An 18,498-nucleotide genomic window follows, 5' to 3' on the forward strand; every position below is an offset into this window, starting at 1 on the left:
CATTGTAATTGGTCCCTCGGTTATGCAAATAATCCAACTACCTTCCTTGTCATCAGATTTTGCCGTTAAATATAACTGTTGACCGACTATGTGCAATAACAAAATTGCCCCTAAAAATGAGTTGCTAAAAAGTTAAGAAAAATATGTAATTTTTTTTAAAAGAATTAACTTCACATCCAAAATTCAATAAAATTACGCAAAATACAAAAAATTTTAAAACAATTAAAAAACCCAAAAAAAATATAAATTTTAAGAATTTTATTGAACTTGGTAGGTTTTTATTAATTTTTACAAAAAAAAAATTATGATTTTAGCTTTTTTTCATGAATTTACATAATTTTAAGCTTTTTTTTTTTTTTTTGGTATTTTTAGGTTTTCTTTTGAATTTTCAAAAAATATTTTTTAAGGGTAATATTGTCATTTAATAATCAAAGTCAGCGAACAGTTAGATTTAATAGCAAAAGTTTACAGCAATGGAGGTAATTGGATAATTTGTATAACCACCACAGGACCAATTGTAATTTTGGAAACTACGGGGTAGATCATTGGTATATAGTATGAACTCAAGAAAATAATGTGAATTTCTTTGAATTTTCATTTAAGATTTTTACATTTTATTTTTCATCAGCCTCATGTTCATTTTTTTTTTTTTTTAATTTTTTTGAATTATATTGAAATTTTGGTAACGTTTACTAAAATAATGTTCTACTGGTATACACAACAGGATACTTATATAACATGAAACATACTTTAGTCAGAAAATAAAGTAATTTTCTATGAATTTTCATAATTTCACATTTTAGTTTACAACTTCTGCATTTTTCACTATCCTCAACGCCCCATACTTTATTTTTGTCGGAAATATATTGAAATTTAGTTGGGTGATTTAACTAAAATAATTAAGGTTCTTCTGGTAATTAAACATAATTTGATAATTGAAACATTACAAGAATTCATCAAATTCTTTTAATTCTCTGGCTTTGTGAAATACAAGAATTCTTAGTTTAAGAAAAGAATAACATTGCTTTAAGGATCGATTCCTTTCTTAGAATGTAATTCATTGTTTATTCATGAATTCTTAGCTAAGAAAAGAATAGCATTTTTTATGGCTTTTCTTCACATCAAGCCATAAATTTGTTCTACACCATTGCTTGAAGTCCTACTCGTTATCCTTATTCAACTACAATCATTCAACAATTACAAACTCAGAGAAAATGGGTAGCATGTGGGGTGTAGCACGCTACCGGCTTCGTTACGTGCTCCATTACAGGAACAACATTGAAGAATTAAGAGAGCAAACTAAGAGACTCGGAGCTAGCAGAAATAGATTACAACGAAAGGTTGACGACGCTGAAAGAAATGGAGAAATTATCGAAACTAATGTTAGAGTCTGGATTGCAGAAGTTGATAAAATTATTGCAGAAGCTAAAAATGTTTTGGAAGATGAAGACAAAGCAAAGAAGTGTCTTAATATCAGGTCACGTTACAAACTAAGTAAGGAGGCAATAGAGAAGGCTTTCAGGTTGTTGCAACTCCGAGAGAAGGGAAAAATCGAGAATGTGTCTCATCCTACTCTTCCTCTGCCTGATTCTAAAAGTGAGGAGGTAAAATCACTCTTCTTATTTTATAGCTTATTTATTTATTTAACATTTGGATACATATTAATTCTACTTAGTACTTATAATTGGTTAAACATATATGATGTGTTTATTTTCTATATTGATGATGTTTAAATAGGCATAATTTGCAAATCCCCAAGGATTTGGTGCAATATCGAAACCCCCGCTAGTTTAAAAAATTGGATCTTAACCCGTATTTTGTTAAACTTTACTGTTTTAATAGAAAACAGTAAAGATTAATGGAATACTATTATTGACCTTTTGCATTCATTAGAAAACCCTATCCTTTTTTATCTTGTTTTCGCTTTCTTAATTCTTACTTTAATCTTTCCCAATTTTCACCCCTTTTTTTTTTCCCTCTTTTCCTCCTTTTATTCTTCCATCTTCTCTCCCCCACCATTTCTATTACCAAGTCTCCCCCACCATTCTATGTGGCAATTTGGACTAATACTACAAATCTATTTAGACCCCTTTTTTAGTTAGGAATGAGTCAAGAGTCGAGTAGCTCGTGAGCTATTCGAGCTCGGCTCGTCGAAAGCTCGATTTCGACTCAAAGCCAATCGAGCCGAGCTCGAGTAGCTAGTACAATATTAAGCTGAATTCGATCATAGCTGAGCTTGACTTGTTAGGCTCGCAAGCTTAAATGAGCTCCAGATTTTAAAATTATGTAGTACTCTGTCTCGAGCTCGTTTAAGCTCGATTAAGCGAGCTCGAGCTCGAGCTAGAACACCAATACTGAAGCTCGACCAAGCTTGGCTCAAGCTCAAGCTTGCTACTCTTCATCACGAACCGAGCTCGAGTACCGAGATACTCGGCTCGGCTCGGCTCGCATACATCTCTATTTTAGACTCGACCTTTCTTTACGGGTGGGCTGAATAAACCTGTGGGTACCCGTCAAAAAAAAAAATCCAATTCAATTATCAATCTTCCCAAATCTTAATGCCATTACATTTCGCGTTAAAAAAAAAAAAAAAAAAAAAAAAAAAAAAAAAAAATCTAATTCAATTATCAAGTCTTCCCAAATCCCAATGTCTTTGCTTTGTTAGCTTAACCTTTACCCTGCTCTCTTCAGTCTTTTCTACATCACTTCACACCTTTCACACTAAAGCCTACCATTTTTCCAACTTTCTTCTTCACTCTCAGCTCAACTGTCTACTCTTTTCACCACCCATTTCTAAAAGAAAGGTGCGTATTTTTTTTCTTCTTCTTCATCTTCGCTCCTTAAGCTCCTCCACATTTGCTCATAATGGTCACTTTCTTCTTCTTCTTCTTCTTCTTCTTCTTGTTGTTGTAAAGATGTTATCCACTTTTGTTTTCTTAATGCTTGTTGTATGCAACTTCAATGGTTTTGTTAAGTCTTTGAATGGTGAAGGCTATGCTTTTCTGTCTTTTAAGCAGTCCATTTTTTAGGACCCACAAGAGTCTTTGAGTAACTGGAACTCTTCTGATGAAACCCTTGTTCATGGAATGGTGTTACATGCAAGGAGCAAAGAGTGGTGGGTCAACGATCCTTTGCACTTCTCAGATTACCCTTGCCCAGATTCATCATCACCCAGCCCCGATTACCCTTTGAGGACTGATTTTGGAGTGCTTTGCGGGTTGCTTTACAAGGGGTACCCGTTGGACCCGTACGCGTTGGGCCCGACCTGTACCCACTTGGCTCGCCCATTTTACTAGGTCTAGTTATGATGATGCAAGATTTGGCCATGCTGGCTACAATGAGGCCGAACAAGGCTCTTTACAGCTACCCAAGGCTAGAAACAACCTCCTCGCAACTATTAAAGGCTAGAAATGACCTCTTACAACTGCAGTGAGGCTGGACTAGCCGTCTAAACATCTTACAGCTGCGATGAGGCAGACTGACCTTTCATGGCTTTGAATAGCCAGAAACTAGGGGTCACCCTACTTTTTTCTCTTTCTTCTCTTCTCCCCTACCATTTTTGTTACCAAATCTAGCCTTTTACAATTGTGATGATGCAAGATTTGGCCATGCTGGTTGTGACGAGGTCGAAGGCCTCTCTACAGTTGCCCAAGGCTAGAAATGATATCTTACAACTGTGGTGAAGCTAGACTGGCCGTCTAAACCTTTTACAACTGCAGTGAGATCGATCTGGCCTTTGACGGCTACGAACAGCTCGAAACTATAGGTTAATTACATTTAGTCTATTTGATCTTGGTTGACTAATATGGAGTTAATTACATTTAGTCTATGTGGTATTGGTTCACTAATTAAAGGTTAATTACATTTAGTCTATGTGGCTTTGGTCTAATTAAATTTAGTCCATGTGGTTTTGGTTCACTAATTAAAGGTTAATTACATTTAGTCTATGTGGCTTTGGTTCACTAATTAGGGGTTAATTATATTTAGTCTATCTGGTTTTAGTTCATTAATTAAGGGTTAATTACGTTTAGTCTATGGTTTTGGTTCACTAACAATGAACAACACATTAATTTTTTAATTTCAAATTCGTCTAAAATAAATGGATAAGAGGTAAATGCGTCTTGTTAAGTGTTAACGATAAATAGAATAAATATTGCCCACTTTCGGCTCAGGCCCCTACAGGTTTGCCTTTGGGTTTCACACGTGTACTTTACTCAAAACTCATCCTGACAGCTTAGGAACTTACAAGGTATATAAAGAGTCTTTTACCTCTTTTTTCCTAGTGTTGTGGGATGTTACAATGTCCCAACACCTTACCTCACATGTTGTATAACCAATATTTCACTTCTCCTTCTCAAACGATGTGGGATATTGCAATTCACTCCCTTTTAGATCTAGAGTCTTCGTTGGCATCCTTTTTAGGCAACTCTAAATCATCCTCACATTTTCAATTGGTTGATTTTGAGTTTGATACCAATTTTTTCACTTTGACCCACTATCAAGATATTATCTGCTCCATGCATGGGTTTACTTTTGCGCTCTGCAACTGTCCTTCACCCAAAACACGTCTCCTTAGTTATGTGAACCCAAGCCTTATAAATTGAACCTAAGGCTCATTTGCTAAGTGATGTGGGATGTCACAAACTCCCTATTTTATGGACCTCACATTTTCGATAAGTCGTCACATAACGTGTTTACTTAAGCTATGCGGACCCAAGCTGTTAGGATCAGTAACACGTCTCCTTAGTTATGTGAACCCAAGGTTCATTTGCTAAGCGATGTGCACTGTGACAAACTCCTTACTTTACAGACCTCACATTCTTGTGAGGTCATCACACTCATCCTATTGTGTAGTGAGGCCGCTCTGATACCTTGTCAAGTTATGTGTCTAACCAAGTAGAAATTGTTTGCTTTTGGCCTAAGCCTACACGAGTTTGCTTTTGGGCATCACGCAAGCGTTCTAAAGCCAAAACATGTCTACTTAGTTATGCGGACCTAAGTTGTTAGGATCAGGCACTTACTACCAAGCCAAAAGCTATAGCTTGTGTCAGAGGCACAACCCCATTTCCTTAAACCATCAGCCCCTTACGCTGGTTGAAGGCAAGACGTGGAGGCTAGCCCACCTAACCAACAACCCCATTTTCTTTATTTTAATTTTTGTCTTTATTTATTTGATACTCCCAATTTACTATCAAAATTATCTTTTTCATATTCTCTGTCATTTTATTTCTCTATCAGGTCAAATTTTCAATGGAAAAATTAAAATTCACTTTTTTTTTCTGTGTTAATATCTTCAAATGCATGTACAAAATTTTCTATTGGCTCTTTCGAATACGAATTTCTTTGTAAATCTTAGTTTCAACACAATTCTTTATTTTTAGTGCACTACAAAATCAGAAAAGGATTTGCAATTTTTTCATACAATATTTAGAAACTATAGTTTGTAATCATTTGTTTTATTAAATTTTTAGTTTACTTGCAGATTTAATACAACTTTGTCAAACTTAATGAAATTAATATTGTTGTGTTTTAATTGGTGTGTCTCATCCTTCTCTTATACAGGGATCATCTTTGGAATTTTCAGACACTTTGGAATCAAGACGATCAATAATGAAGGAAATTGTGACGTCCTTGAATGATGATAACGTCAGCATAATTGGAATATATGGGATGGGAGGCGTGGGTAAGACCACGATGGTCAAAGAAATCGGCAAACAAGCAATAGAAAGTAAGTTATATGATGTAGTAGTGATGGCAGTTGTGACTAAAACCCCGAGTATCTCGAAGATTCAAGGAGATATTGCTCGCATGTTAGGTTTGACAAATTTCAATAACAATGACACGTCATCTAGAGCACATTCCCTGAGGAAGAGAATCCAGGAAGAGAAACAAATCCTTGTTATTCTAGATAATGTTTGCGAACGAATTGGATTGTATAAGATTGGTATTCCTTTTGGGAGTTATCATAGAGGTTGTAAAATTATACTCACCTCAAGAACCAAAAATGTTTCTGATGAAATGAAGTGTCAAAAGACATTTCACGTTGAAAGTTTACCAAATCAAGAATCCTGGGCCTTGTTCAAGAGCAATGTTGGCGTGGATGTTGAACATTCTGATATAAACATTATTGCTAAAGAGATAGTTGCTGAATGCAACGGCTGGCCAATTGCGATTGTGACTTTAGCAAAAGCATTGAAGAACAAGAAAAAGCATGAGTGGAGCAATGCAGCACAACAACTTAAAATTTCTTCCACAACTAAAATTGAAGGAATTAATGAAAACATAATTACAGCTCTGGAGCTAAGCTACAACTATCTAGAAAGTGAGGAAGTGAAATTAGTGTTCTTATTCTGCAGCTTATTGCCAGAGGATTTCCAAATTCCAGTTGAAGATTTATCTAGCTATGGGATGGGTCTAAGGTGGTTCAAAGACATTAAGACAATAACAGATGTCAAAGTCAGAACACGTGGTGTAGTAAGTATCCTCACTTCATCTTTTCATTTAATCATTGATGATGAATGTGGTAAAGAGAGTGTCAAAATGCATGATGTAGTTCGTGAAGTTGCATTAACAATAGCACCTAAACTCAACCAGACATTCATGGTGAAAGATGGCAATAGACTAAGCGAATGGCCTAGTAGAGCCACATATAATGATCTTACAAGTATCTCATTGATGTCACATGATATTCAAGAGGTACCTGATGAGTTGGAATGTCCAAAGTTGCAAGCCCTATTATTGCAACAAAACTCTAAATTGGTAGTCCCTGTCAATTTCTTTAAAGGAATGGAAGATCTTAAAGTTCTAGACTTGAGTGGAACCTCAATCTTTTTGCTACCTAAGTCACTTTCTTTACTTGTAAATCTTAGAACATTATATTTTAAGTTTTGCAAGCTGGGTGATTTATCTGTAATAGGAGAGCTAAGTAACCTAGAGATTCTTAGCTTTTTTGGTTCTAACATTGAAGTGATTCCTACATCCTTTAGCCAATTATGTAATCTAAGGTTGTTAGATTTGAGTGAGTGCACAGAGCTAACTCAGATATCACGTGGAGTCCTAGATTGTCTTTGTAGGTTGGAGGAGTTGTACATGATACAAAGTTTTAGAGGCAAGAATTTTCAAGGTTCCGAAGGAGTTTTTTCGAAATTTAATGAGTTAAAGGGATTGTCTCGTTTAACTAGCTTGAAGATTTGTGTCCCAGATCCCAATATCTTGCCTAAGGATGTCATGTTGTTCCAAAACTTATCCAACTTTACCTTAGAAATTGGTCTTCAAAATGAATACTGGGACACCAATAGATACTCAAGAAATATGATGCTCTCGCAGATAATGATTGAGAAGACATTTGATTGGGTTAAGAATTTGCTGAAAAGAAGTGAGAATATATTTTTTAGTGAAATCCCCTGTTTTGAGAATGTGCTCTATGACCTAGAAAAAGAAGGTAGCAATGAATTTAAGTCTCTAATTATCAAATCTTGTGACATAGCATGTAAAACCCCATTCCTGATTTTAGTTAGATCATGAATTGTATTTAAGTTAATTAATTTTTTTTTTTTTATTTATTTATTTGATTTTTTTGGTATTGTGGTAAGATAGGGGTATTTCTGTCAGTTTTTAAAGCTGTGTTAAGGGGGTGAAATCGAAGAAATAAATCCTGATGGGTTTGCATGTATCAAGAGGGAAAAATTTGGACATTTTTGCTACGGAAAGCTTATGTGGCTGGGTTAAACTGAAATTTAGAGGAATTGGGGGGCAAATAAATTTTAAAAAGTGTTTGTTTAAAAGGAGAAGGGAACTGGGCAGTTCGCCCAAAAGGAAAAGAAGAAAACGAGAGGAGAAGAAAGAAAGAAGAAGGGAGGAAAGGAGAAAGAAAGAAAAAGAAAAAAAAAAAAAAAAGGGAGAGAGAGAAGAAGAGTGGTTTGGCCGAGAGATAGAGTGAGAGAAGAGAGAGAACAAAGAGAAAGGGAGAGTTTATTAGTTTTAAGTCTGTGAACAGTGGATCATCAAATCGTGATCTGGAGCTCTTTCGCCGTCCGATCGTGCTGATTTTCGGATAGTTTGTTCATAAGAACACAGCTCTACATCTGAACGGTGGAGATCGAAATCTAAGCACTGTAATAGGCAGCCAACTATAGGATAGAAGAGTGAGTGGATTAAATCAAATCTTCTTCCAAAAGCTTAAATCCATGTTTGCATGTTAAGTTGTGATTCTATTTTAAATGTCTTATGAAAGTTTAAGAAAATTGCGAAGTTTGGTTTAAATTGGTTTTTCTTATGCTTTTGGCTGAACTTTAATGTGTTTTGGTTTTGTGTTTTAAGTGAGATTTTTGCTTGATGAATACCTGCATGCTCTCGGCTGGATCACTTTTGGAAGTATGTGTGAATGGTGATTTGAGTGAGATGTTTTATTTGTCAATAACCTTTGCATGTTGTCGGCTGAGTTGAGTTTCGGGTAAGTTTTGTATTGTCAAATGCTTGGAAAATTTGTTTTACTGGTAGAGACGAAATGGAATTGTTGATAATTAGTAAAGGAAGAAAGTGAGTAGCTGGAGAGGGCTTTTTGACATGTGCAGTAAGTGATTTTTAAGTGTGCTTTTTCTTTTATTATGATAAGTAAAAATCGGACTAAAGGGTTACTCGCATGCATCAGCTGAATGAGTTTGGTGGGAATGCCTTCAGATTAGATTTAAATGGAATGTTTCATGCTGCATGTTGATTAAGATTATCCATATAGCCATTGTATGTTCCGCTGTACAATATTTGAGTGAGACAACACTAGATCTAGTCAAATGAGGAAACCTTCCAGGTTGCATGCTTTATATGTATATATATATATATATGGGAACTGCTGCAGTGTGTCTAAATGCCATAAAAATTTGAAGTGAATAATGGTGATTTAACATGGGTTGTGTGTCTCGGCTGTCTTTTTATTTTGGGTAATATATCACATGTACTGGCTAGACATTATGTGGGAATTGTGCTTGGATTGTGTTTTAATTGAATGTTTTTTGGATAATTGATTGAATGGAGTTTTAAAATGCTGGGAGTTAGGGATTTTGGCTGTTAAAATGTTAAAGAAAAGACTGAGATTTGTGGGTTAGTATAATTTTCTCGGTAAAAAAAAAGGGGAAAATGGGGTGCTTTTCGTCAGTTTTGGAAATATATTAAAAACCTGCATTTTACCCCCATATTTCCATGAAATCTCACATGTTGGCAGGTCTTATCCTTATAGGAAATATTCATATTTTATTATTATTTTGCTCTTGGGTTTAATTTAATTATAATGTGTTATATGAGTTTTGACTTTTAAAAGTGATATTTGTATGATGATTAAGCACATCGTTATACTCTGACTTACATGTTACTTGAGATTATGCTGAGATTGTTGTGGTGCAAAAACCACCCTACGAAGTACCCATCCCCCAGAATACAGATTTTTGGCTCTGCCCGAGCGATGCAGGATTCCGCTGGGTATGACAGTTTCAGTTGGCTCTGCGCATGCGTATGACGATTTATTGGCTCTGCCTGGGCGTGAGTGAGTGTCCGCCAGGTATGACAGTTTTTGAGGCTCTGCCCGCGCATGATAGACCTTGCCGTTATGACAGGTATCCCTCGCTCTGCCTGCGTGTGGGACGCCCACCAGGTACGACAGATTTCCCCCAGGGTACTAGTTGTGGTGAAGTTTTAATAAATGTTGAGGTTTTTACAGTCCGATACGTTAAAGAGTAGTCAGAGTACATTTTTTGAGTGCAGGATGATTAGAAATAAATTATATATTGTATGTGAGAAGGGTGGTTGTTCTATTGCATATTCATAAAGTTACATTGTTGCCATGATTTGCTTGAAAATTGTTGTATGTTAGCATTATTCTTTTTTTAAGAACTTTTATAAACCTCCCCCTTTTTCCCCACTCACTGAGTATTTCAGCTCACCCCTTTTTAATGTTCCCTCCCCCCCCCCCCCCCCCCCCCCCCCCCCCACCAGGACCTTCCGGAGATCGTGCTGCAGTGACCTCCCAGGTTCAGGGTTGCGCCGCTTGACATCTTTTATGTGGGTTTTATTTTATGTCGCATTGTAAATTTGGACTTTCGTTTCAAGAACTCATGTTTTCCATCTGTATTTCTTTTTTTCATATTTTGGAATGTGTAGTATAAGTGAAAAACCTGATACCAAAGTTTCCCTAACTCTTTTCTTTTGTAAACGAAAGATGATGTATGTCCTTTTTTGAGATGTTGGAGATGGAAATACTATGATAGTTTCAGAAAAGTATGTCTTTAAACAGGTTTCGCAGTTTTTCTACATGGCACGTCTCGGGTATCCGAGTCTTGTGGAGCGCCCGGATCCTACGGGATGAGGAATCGGGACGGGTTGTATGCGCATGTCTACAAAATACATTAGAACCAGCAAGAAACTATACTTTCCAACATTTGGGGTTGTATGTCAATAGAAATCCCAGCTTGATTGAAATTTGTCATGTTCAGCCCCCAATGGATTCCTTAAGTAATATGAAATTTTTAGAGTTGAAGTGGGTGCAATGCGATGGTAAAGTTTTACCTAGCCATGTGATACAGAGGTTTCCAAATCTTGAAACTTTAAAGGATCTACTTGTAAATCAATTGAGTATGTATTTGATTTTCAAGTGCTTGAAAATGCAAGTGAAGAACAAGTTGTTCTCATCATTGAAGGATTTAGAATTGTTTGCTTCCTAAGATGACAAGTATATGGAAGGGTGGCAGCCAGTATCTAAACTTTGATAACTTAGAGAAATACACTTGGAACATTGTCTCAAGCAGTGAGATTATTTTCAGCAGAGCTTCTACACAAAGCCTAGGTTGTTTGGGAAAAATGGAGATAAGTTATTGCAGTAACTTGGAGGAGATCTTTGAGATGAAAGATACATCCATGGCTTCCCCAACTTTAGGAAATCTAACTTACATAACGTAAGTTACTGTAACAACTGAAAAACCTCTTCAGCCCATCCATTGTCAAAGCTTGGTGAAGCTCAAAACACTTAAACTATCACATTGCTCATCAATAGAATACAAGTCACAAACAAAGACGGAGAAAAAGGAGCATCAACAGAGAAGATCATGTTTCCTAGTTTGTACACATGGAACTTGAAGATATGGAAAGCCTCACTTGTTTCTACGTGGAGTCATTGCTGTTGAATTCTCAGCTTTAAAGAGATTAATGATTTGTCAATGTCCGAAAATGAAGACCTTTGGTTACGGAAACCAAGTGACACCCCAAGCTCAACAAAATGATTTGAGGAATGTTAGATGCAGAATCTTAGCACCAATGGACCGGTATGTGAACAATGCTAAAAGTTAGCATCTCTTTTAGTTTGTTAATTGCTTACAAAAATCATTCACTTTCTCTTTCTTACACTGCCTGGTTCTAAAATATTATGTTCTTTTCTAATTTTTTAATTTGATTTTCTTAAAAGGTAACACTATTAAAAAATGGTGAAACCATTTTATTTCATTAATAGCTTGTGATACGATGATATGAATGAAATGCCACATTATTCACAACTTCTCTCTTGCTCTGTCTCTGGTTGGTTTTATTTCCCCGTCTCTGTTTTCTTTATTTAATTCCTTGCTTATTCCTTTTTCTCAAACTAAGATTTTGATGTGTATATGTGAATATTTTGTATGTTAGATATATTAATACTGGTTGCTTAAGAAATTGCGTTAGGTAATTGTTTATAGCATTATAATAACTTTTGTCTTAGTTACATTTATGTTATCTTGAATTTGAACTTTTGTAACTGAGAACCAATATCATCCTTATTATATTTATGATTCTATTTGATGCTAAAACCAATATTATCTTTTGTAGAGCTGCTGAACTATTTATCAATTCAAGTACGTGATCCTTGGCGGTGGCGTCTCTGCTGGATATGCAGCAAGGAGTTTGTAAGCAAGGTGTTAGCGAGGAGAGCTGGCAATTATCCAAAAGAAGCAGTGCCTCCATATGAACGCTCCACACTTAGCAGAATATCTTCTACCTGAGAAACCAGCTAGACTTCCAGATTTCTATTTGTGTGTTGGAAGTGGGGAGAGAGACTGCTTCTGGACTTACACAGAGAAAGGAACAGAATTGATCTTAGCCAGCAGAATTATTCAAGTGGATCTTGCTTCCAAGGCTCTTGTTGTGCATCTGGCCAAGTTTTCAGGTATCAAACATTGATAATTGCAACTGGTTCCACACCGGTAAGGTTGACAGATTTTGTGTACAAGGAACTGAGCAAAAATATCTTCTACTTGAGAGAAATTGATGATGCTGATAAGCTGGTTGAAGCGATTGAGGAGAAGAGAATGGAAGGCTGTGATAATTGGAGGAGGATATACAGCTCTTGAAGTTATGTGCAGCTTTGAGAATCAACATTTGGATGTTACTATGGTTTATCCTGAGCAATGGTGCATGCCTCAACTCTTCACTGCCGGTATTGCTGCTTTCTATGAGGGTTATTATGCTTATAAAGGGATCAGAATTGTTAAGGGAACAGATCTTGTTGGATTTACAGCTGACTCTAATGGCGGTATCAAAGAAGTAAAACTAAAGATGGCAGAGTGCTGGAACCGACATTGTTTTTGTGATGTAGAAACTAGACCTCTCACATCATTATTCCGGGGACAGGTTGAGAGGAATGGTGGAATAAAGACTGATGCATTTTTTAGGACAAGTGTTCCTGAGGTGTATGCTGTGGGAGATGTCGCTACTTTTCCTGTGAAATTGTACAATGAGATGAGAAGAGTTGAGTATGTTGACCATGCCTACAAATCAGCTGAGCATGTTGTTAAGGTCATCAAGGCAAATGAGAAAGGCAAAACGATTGATGAGTATGACTACATCCCATCCTTGTTTTCTCGAGTCTTCGATCTGTCGTGGCATTTTTATGGTGAAACTGTTGGTGAGACGGTGCTGTTTAGAAACAGGAATCCAGCATGTTCAGTGCGTAAGTTTGGAACATACTGGATAAAAGAGGGGAAGATTGTTGGAGCATTCCTTGAGAGTGGGACCCTTGAAGAAAATAAGAAGATTGCTGAAGTAGCTAGGCTTCAGCCTGCCGTTGATAATTTGGATGTTGTAATAAAGGAGTTGGGTCATTCCTCGAAAGCTATATACAGGTGAGAAACTTTATATGTGGATTAATAATAATCTAAAAATGGCAATGGTAATGAACTATTCTTTGCATCTATATCACTTGAAACTTAAAAGGTCAAGATACAAACTTACGAAATATAGTATTACTGAAATTCGATATACATACAAAAATAAACCTGTTGTCTCTATTCCTAAGCTATTTATTCATCTCAGTGATACAAAAAATGAGGCAAAGCCTCTGTTTTTTATACCCCTATCCTGATGATCCATTTCTTTATAATGCATATGTGGATGGATTTTCTCTGTGATTGTAACTAGTGTTAGGTTTGAATAAACTTTCTCTGATTTAAAGATAATTAATTTTCTTCCATTTAACTTATGTCCGAATATATCTCAAATCAAGCATGTCGTGAATTTCCATGGGTTAAGATGTAACTTGCATTCGTTGCATATTGTGAAACTTTATGTTGTAAACTACTTACCTCAATCTTGAAATTGGTGATTTGTGATTGAGACATCAAGTAAATGATCTTTGTTTGTGGCACTGCTGCTGGATGTAAAGCTAGGGAGTCATTATTTTAGACACGCATAGGGAATTTTTGAAACAATAGCAAATTAAAAATAAATAAATAAAGCAGATATTATTTTCTCCTCTAAATTTTTGAAATTGCAACTTTTTCTGTTTTTGGTAAACAATATCAAAAAATGATGAAAACATTTTACTTTATTAACAGTTAGTTGATAAATATGAAATATTTTAATAAGGCTGAGAATGAAACATCATTATTTGTCTTCTCTATATTATAAATCTTTTCGTCATGTATGTAATTATTTATTTTTCTTTTTTTTTTTTTTTTTTTTTTTAGAAAATTTACAAATTTGCAAATGTTTGCTATTTTTACAGATAAAATATAGAATTAAAAAAAAAAACCCGACAATGTATCACCTTAAACTTTTTGATGCCAATTCACATACATCATTCCCAACTACTTTGGCCTGCATCTGTTTTCATTGTGTGGTGCTACATGCAAAAACTAAATATACAAACTGATATGTCGTTATTCTTTTATTGACATGTCATTCATCCATTAACTTTATGACACATAAGTTCGCACGAAAGAGCTTGTACATCTAATATTATCTGTTTAGTTTTGTTTAAATCTCTTTGTTTTTTAAACTGATGATTCTTGTGGATGTGTTATAGTAAATCTTTTCTGTTTAGTTATACTTTTATGTTATCTTGAATTTTTAACTTTTATGATTGAGAAATATCATCTATTTGAATGCTAAAACCAATATCATCTTTTGTAGATGTGCTGATGCTGATTATGAATACAAGTACGTAATCCTTGGTGGTGGTGTGGCTGCTGGGTATGCAGCTAGAGAGTTTGTTAAGCAAGGTGTCAAGAGAGGAGAGCTTGCAATTATCTCGAAAGAGGCAGTGGCTCCATATGAACGTCTCACACTTAGCAAGGAATATCTTCTCCCTGAGAAACCTGCTAGATTTCCATATTTCTACGTGTGTGTTGGAAGAAGTGGAGAGAGACAGCATCCTGAGTGGTACATAGACAAAGGAATAAAATTAGTCCTTGGCACCGAAATCATTCAAGTAGATCTTGCTTCCAAGGCTCTTGTTAGTGCATCTGGCGATGTCTTCAGGTACCAAACATTGATAATTGCAACTGGTTCCACACCGGTAAGGTTGACAAATTTTGGTGTCCAAGGAACTGATGCAAAAAATATCTTCTACTTGAGGGAAATTGATGATGCTGATATGTTGGTTGAAGCGATTCAGGAGAAGAAGAATGGGAAGGCTGTGATAGTTGGAGGAGGATACATAGGTCTCGAAGTTAGTGCAGCTTTGCGAATCAACAATTTGGATGTTACTATAGTTTATCCTGAACAATGGTGCATGCCTCGACTCTTCAATGCTGGTATTGCTGCTTTCTATGAGGGTTATTATGCTTATAAAGGGATCAGAATTTTTAAGGGAACAGATCTTGTTGGATTTACAGCTGACTCTAATGGCGATGTTAAAGAAGTAAAACTAAAGGATGGCAGACTGCTGGAAGCCGACATTGTTTTTGTTGATGTAGAAACTAGACCTCTCACATCATTATTCACAGGACAGGTTGAAGAGGAGATAGATGGAATAAAGACTGATGCATTTTTTAGGACTAGTGTTCCTGATGTGTATGCTGTGGGAGATGTCGCTACTTTTCCTGTGAAATTGTACAATGAGATGAGAAGAGTTGAGTATGTTGACCATGCCTACAAATCAGCTGAGCATGTTGTGAAGGTCATCAAGGCAAATGAGAAAGGCAAAACGATTGATGAGTATGACTACATCCCATACTTACATTCTCAAGTCTTCGATCTCTCATGGCATTTTTATGGTGAAACTATTGGTGAGGCAGTGCTATTTAGAAACTGGAATCCAGCATGTTCACTGCGTAAGTTTGGAGCATATTGGATAAAAGAGGGGAAGATTGTTGGAGCTTTCCTTGAGAGTGGGACCCTTGAAGAAAATAAGACGATTGCCGAAGTTGCTTGGCTTCAGCCTGCTGTTGATAATTTAGATTTCGTAATAAAGGAGTTGGGTCGTTCCTCGAAAGCAATATACAGGTGAGAAACGTTATATATGGATCAGTAATAATCTAAAAATGCTCATGGTATATGAACTATTTTTTGCAACTAAGTTTTTATCGATATCACTTGAAACACAAAAGGTCGAGGTACAAACATAGGAAAGATAGTATTATTGAAATTCAATATGCATACAAAAAAATTGATGATTTGTGATTGAGACATCGAGTAGATGATCCTTGATGGTGGCATTGCTACTGGATGTACAGCTACGGAGTCATTATTTTAGACACGCATATGAAATTTTTGAAACAATATCAATTTAGAAAATGAAAAATAAAGGAGATATTATTTTCTGTTCTAAATTTTGAAATTGCAACTTTTACTGTTTCTCGTAAACAATTTCAAAAACTGATGAAAACATTTTATTTTATTAATAGCTTCTGTAAATATGAAATATTTTAGTAAAGCTGAGAATGAAACATCATTATTTATGTTCTCTATATTTTAAACCTTTTAGTCATACATGTAATTTTTTTCTGTTTTTTAAAACAAAATTTGCAAAAATTTGCTATTTTTACAGATAAAAATATAGAATTAAAACCAAGACAAAAAGAAAATGTTAATTATTAGTGTTCCTTTCTCTCAATCAATCTCACAGATGAAGTAAAACCTCTCTTTTTGATAATAAACTTATCCGCTGTCTCTGGATGATTTAATGTGTTAGTTTTATGTATCATTTCTTTTGTTAATGTTAAAAGTTTCCTTTTACTTAATTATCTCCCTGCTTATTCCTTTTTTTCGGGAATCGACCACTTTGGTCAATGAATAAATATATTAAATAGTGGTATCTTTAGAACTTTATCTTGAACTTGAACTTTTGTGATTAAGAAATATCATTTATTTGAACGCTAATTCGGATATCATCTTTCGTAGAGTTGCCAGCGCTGATGATGAATACTTCAAGTATGTGATCCTTGGTGGTGGTGTGGCTGCTGGATATGCAGCTAGGGAATTTGTTAAGCAAGGTATTAAGCGAGGAGAGTTGGCAATTATCTCGAAAGAAGATGTGGCTCCATATGAACGTCCCACACTTAGCAAGGAATATCTTCTCCCTGAGACACCTGCTAGACTTCCATATTTCCATGTGTGTGTTGGAAGTGGAGGAGAAAGACAACTTCCTGAGTGGTACACAGACAAAGGAATAAAATTGATCCTTAGCACAGAAATTGTTCGACTAGATCTTTCTTCCAAGGCTCTTGTTAGTGCATCTGGTGAAGTCTTCAGGTATCAAACATTGATAATTGCAACTGGTTGCCTACCAGTCAGGTTGACAGAATCAGGTGTGCAAGGAGCTGATGCGAAAAATATCTTCTACTTGAGAGAAATTGATGATGCTGATAAGTTGGTTGAAGCAATTCAGGAAAAGAAAAATGGGAAGGCTGTGATAATTACAAGTAGTTATTATGGTCTTGAGGTTAGTGAAGCTTTTCAAAAGAACAATTTTGACGTCAGCATGGTTTTTCTTGAAGACTGGTTCATAAGTCGGTGGTTCAATTCTGTAATTGCTGCATCCTATCATTCTTATTATAAATCAAAAGGAATCAAAATTTTTAAAAGCACTCGTGTAGTTGGGTTTAACGCTGACTTTAGTGGAGAGGTCAAGGAAGTGAAGCTAAATTATGGGACTGTGCTGGAAGCCGACATTGTGATTGTTGATAGAGGAAATTCATCTATTCCATCATTACTTGAGGGTCAGTATAGAGAGACGTTGGGAAGAATAAAGACTGATGCATTTTTCAGTACAAGTGTTCCTGATGTTTATGCAGTGGGAGATGTAACTAGTTTCCCTTCGAAATTGTATGGTAATGAGCGGATTTTAAGATATCCAGTAGTTGACCATGCTCGCAAATCAGCTGAGCAGGCTGTGAAGGCCATCAAGGCAAGTGAGGAAGGCAACGCAATTGATGAATATGAGTACCTCCCTAACATTTATTCTCGTTCTTTTGATCTTTCATGGAATTTCTATGGTATATGTTTTGGTGGCAAGTTGGTGATGTTTGGAAAAATGGATCATGTATCACCACTGCATAAGTTTGGAGCATACTGGATCATAAATGGGAAGGTTTGGGGAACTTTCCTTCAGAATGGGACTCCAGAAGAAAACGAGGCCATGGCCAAAGTTGCTAGGGTCCAGCCTCGAGTTTATAATTTGAATGTACTGAAGAAGCAGGGTCTTTCCTTTGCAAGAAAATTTTGAGAACTCAAGCAGGTACAATCTATATCTATATCTAGGTTGCTTGTCGATTCCAGTTTAGCTAACTTACAATGAATCTATACTTGCCTATAATTTTTTGTTGCTTCAACACTGCGCCCCCCTCCCCCACCAAAAAAGAAAAAAAAAAAAAAAAATTCCATTTCCTACCAACAATTTCTAGGGCCCCCTAGAAAAAAAAGCTATATTAGAATTGATTAATTTCTAGGGCAGGACTACCCTCAAAAATATATCAAACTGCCCTGGGAAATTAGAACTGACGAATCTAAATGATTTGATCATTAGAGGACTTGATAGATATTATCTAGTAGCATAAGTTAATTAGTCCAAAGTCCGAACGACGTCTGATTTCATAAAATCTTATTATTTTATTTTCTCTCCCCAGTTTCCTTGTTTACATTCAAAGAGATGCGCAAGGCAATGGCGAAGCCATCACCTACGACACGTGCTCGTGGAGTCGCCGTCGCAGCAGGTCACAGAGCCACAGCTAGGCTAGCAGCGCAACGACACCGTGAGCAGCTAATTTC

The 18,498-nt window shown here is 36.0% G+C and overlaps 4 protein-coding genes across 4 annotated transcripts; all 4 read left to right on the top strand.

Moving 5' to 3' along the window:
* The first annotated feature begins 1,214 nt into the window (after nt 1–1,214).
* Nucleotides 1,215–12,014, top strand: LOC116136396 (probable disease resistance protein At1g61180). The gene is made up of 3 exons (XM_031422116.1): nt 1,215–1,604; nt 5,563–7,441; nt 11,842–12,014. The coding sequence occupies exons 1-3, from the start codon at nt 1,215–1,217 to the stop codon at nt 12,012–12,014; spliced, it is 2,442 nt and encodes an 813-aa protein (XP_031277976.1).
* Nucleotides 12,015–12,282: 268 nt separating this feature from the next.
* LOC116136397 (monodehydroascorbate reductase, seedling isozyme-like) lies at nt 12,283–13,137 on the top strand. Its single transcript, XM_031422118.1, has one exon. The coding sequence runs from the start codon at nt 12,283–12,285 to the stop codon at nt 13,135–13,137; it is 855 nt and encodes a 284-aa protein (XP_031277978.1).
* Nucleotides 13,138–13,171: 34 nt separating this feature from the next.
* Nucleotides 13,172–15,739, top strand: LOC116136398 (monodehydroascorbate reductase, seedling isozyme-like). The gene is made up of 2 exons (XM_031422119.1): nt 13,172–13,224; nt 14,422–15,739. The coding sequence occupies exons 1-2, from the start codon at nt 13,172–13,174 to the stop codon at nt 15,737–15,739; spliced, it is 1,371 nt and encodes a 456-aa protein (XP_031277979.1).
* A 618-nt stretch (nt 15,740–16,357) lies between these two features.
* LOC116136399 (monodehydroascorbate reductase, seedling isozyme-like) lies at nt 16,358–17,956 on the top strand. Its single transcript, XM_031422120.1, has 2 exons — nt 16,358–16,362; nt 16,633–17,956. The coding sequence occupies exons 1-2, from the start codon at nt 16,358–16,360 to the stop codon at nt 17,954–17,956; spliced, it is 1,329 nt and encodes a 442-aa protein (XP_031277980.1).
* The last annotated feature ends 542 nt before the right edge of the window (nt 17,957–18,498 follow it).

This window comes from Pistacia vera, unplaced genomic scaffold, assembly GCF_008641045.1.
Source record: "Pistacia vera cultivar Batoury unplaced genomic scaffold, PisVer_v2 Contig312, whole genome shotgun sequence".
Classification (NCBI taxonomy): Eukaryota; Viridiplantae; Streptophyta; class Magnoliopsida; order Sapindales; family Anacardiaceae; genus Pistacia; species Pistacia vera.

Bases quoted from the DNA above. Each gene is read 5' to 3' on its own strand.
- LOC116136398 (XM_031422119.1), top strand. From the start codon at position 13,172: ATGGCAATGGTAATGAACTATTCTTTGCATCTATATCACTTGAAACTT. The intron at 13,225-14,421 runs GTCAAGATACAA...CATCTTTTGTAG, and splicing joins TATCACTTGAAACTTAAAAG to ATGTGCTGATGCTGATTATG.
- LOC116136396 (XM_031422116.1), top strand. From the start codon at position 1,215: ATGGGTAGCATGTGGGGTGTAGCACGCTACCGGCTTCGTTACGTGCTC. The intron at 1,605-5,562 runs GTAAAATCACTC...TCTCTTATACAG, and splicing joins CTGATTCTAAAAGTGAGGAG to GGATCATCTTTGGAATTTTC. The intron at 7,442-11,841 runs GTAGCAATGAAT...TATCTTTTGTAG, and splicing joins CTATGACCTAGAAAAAGAAG to AGCTGCTGAACTATTTATCA.
- LOC116136397 (XM_031422118.1), top strand. From the start codon at position 12,283: ATGCTGATAAGCTGGTTGAAGCGATTGAGGAGAAGAGAATGGAAGGCT.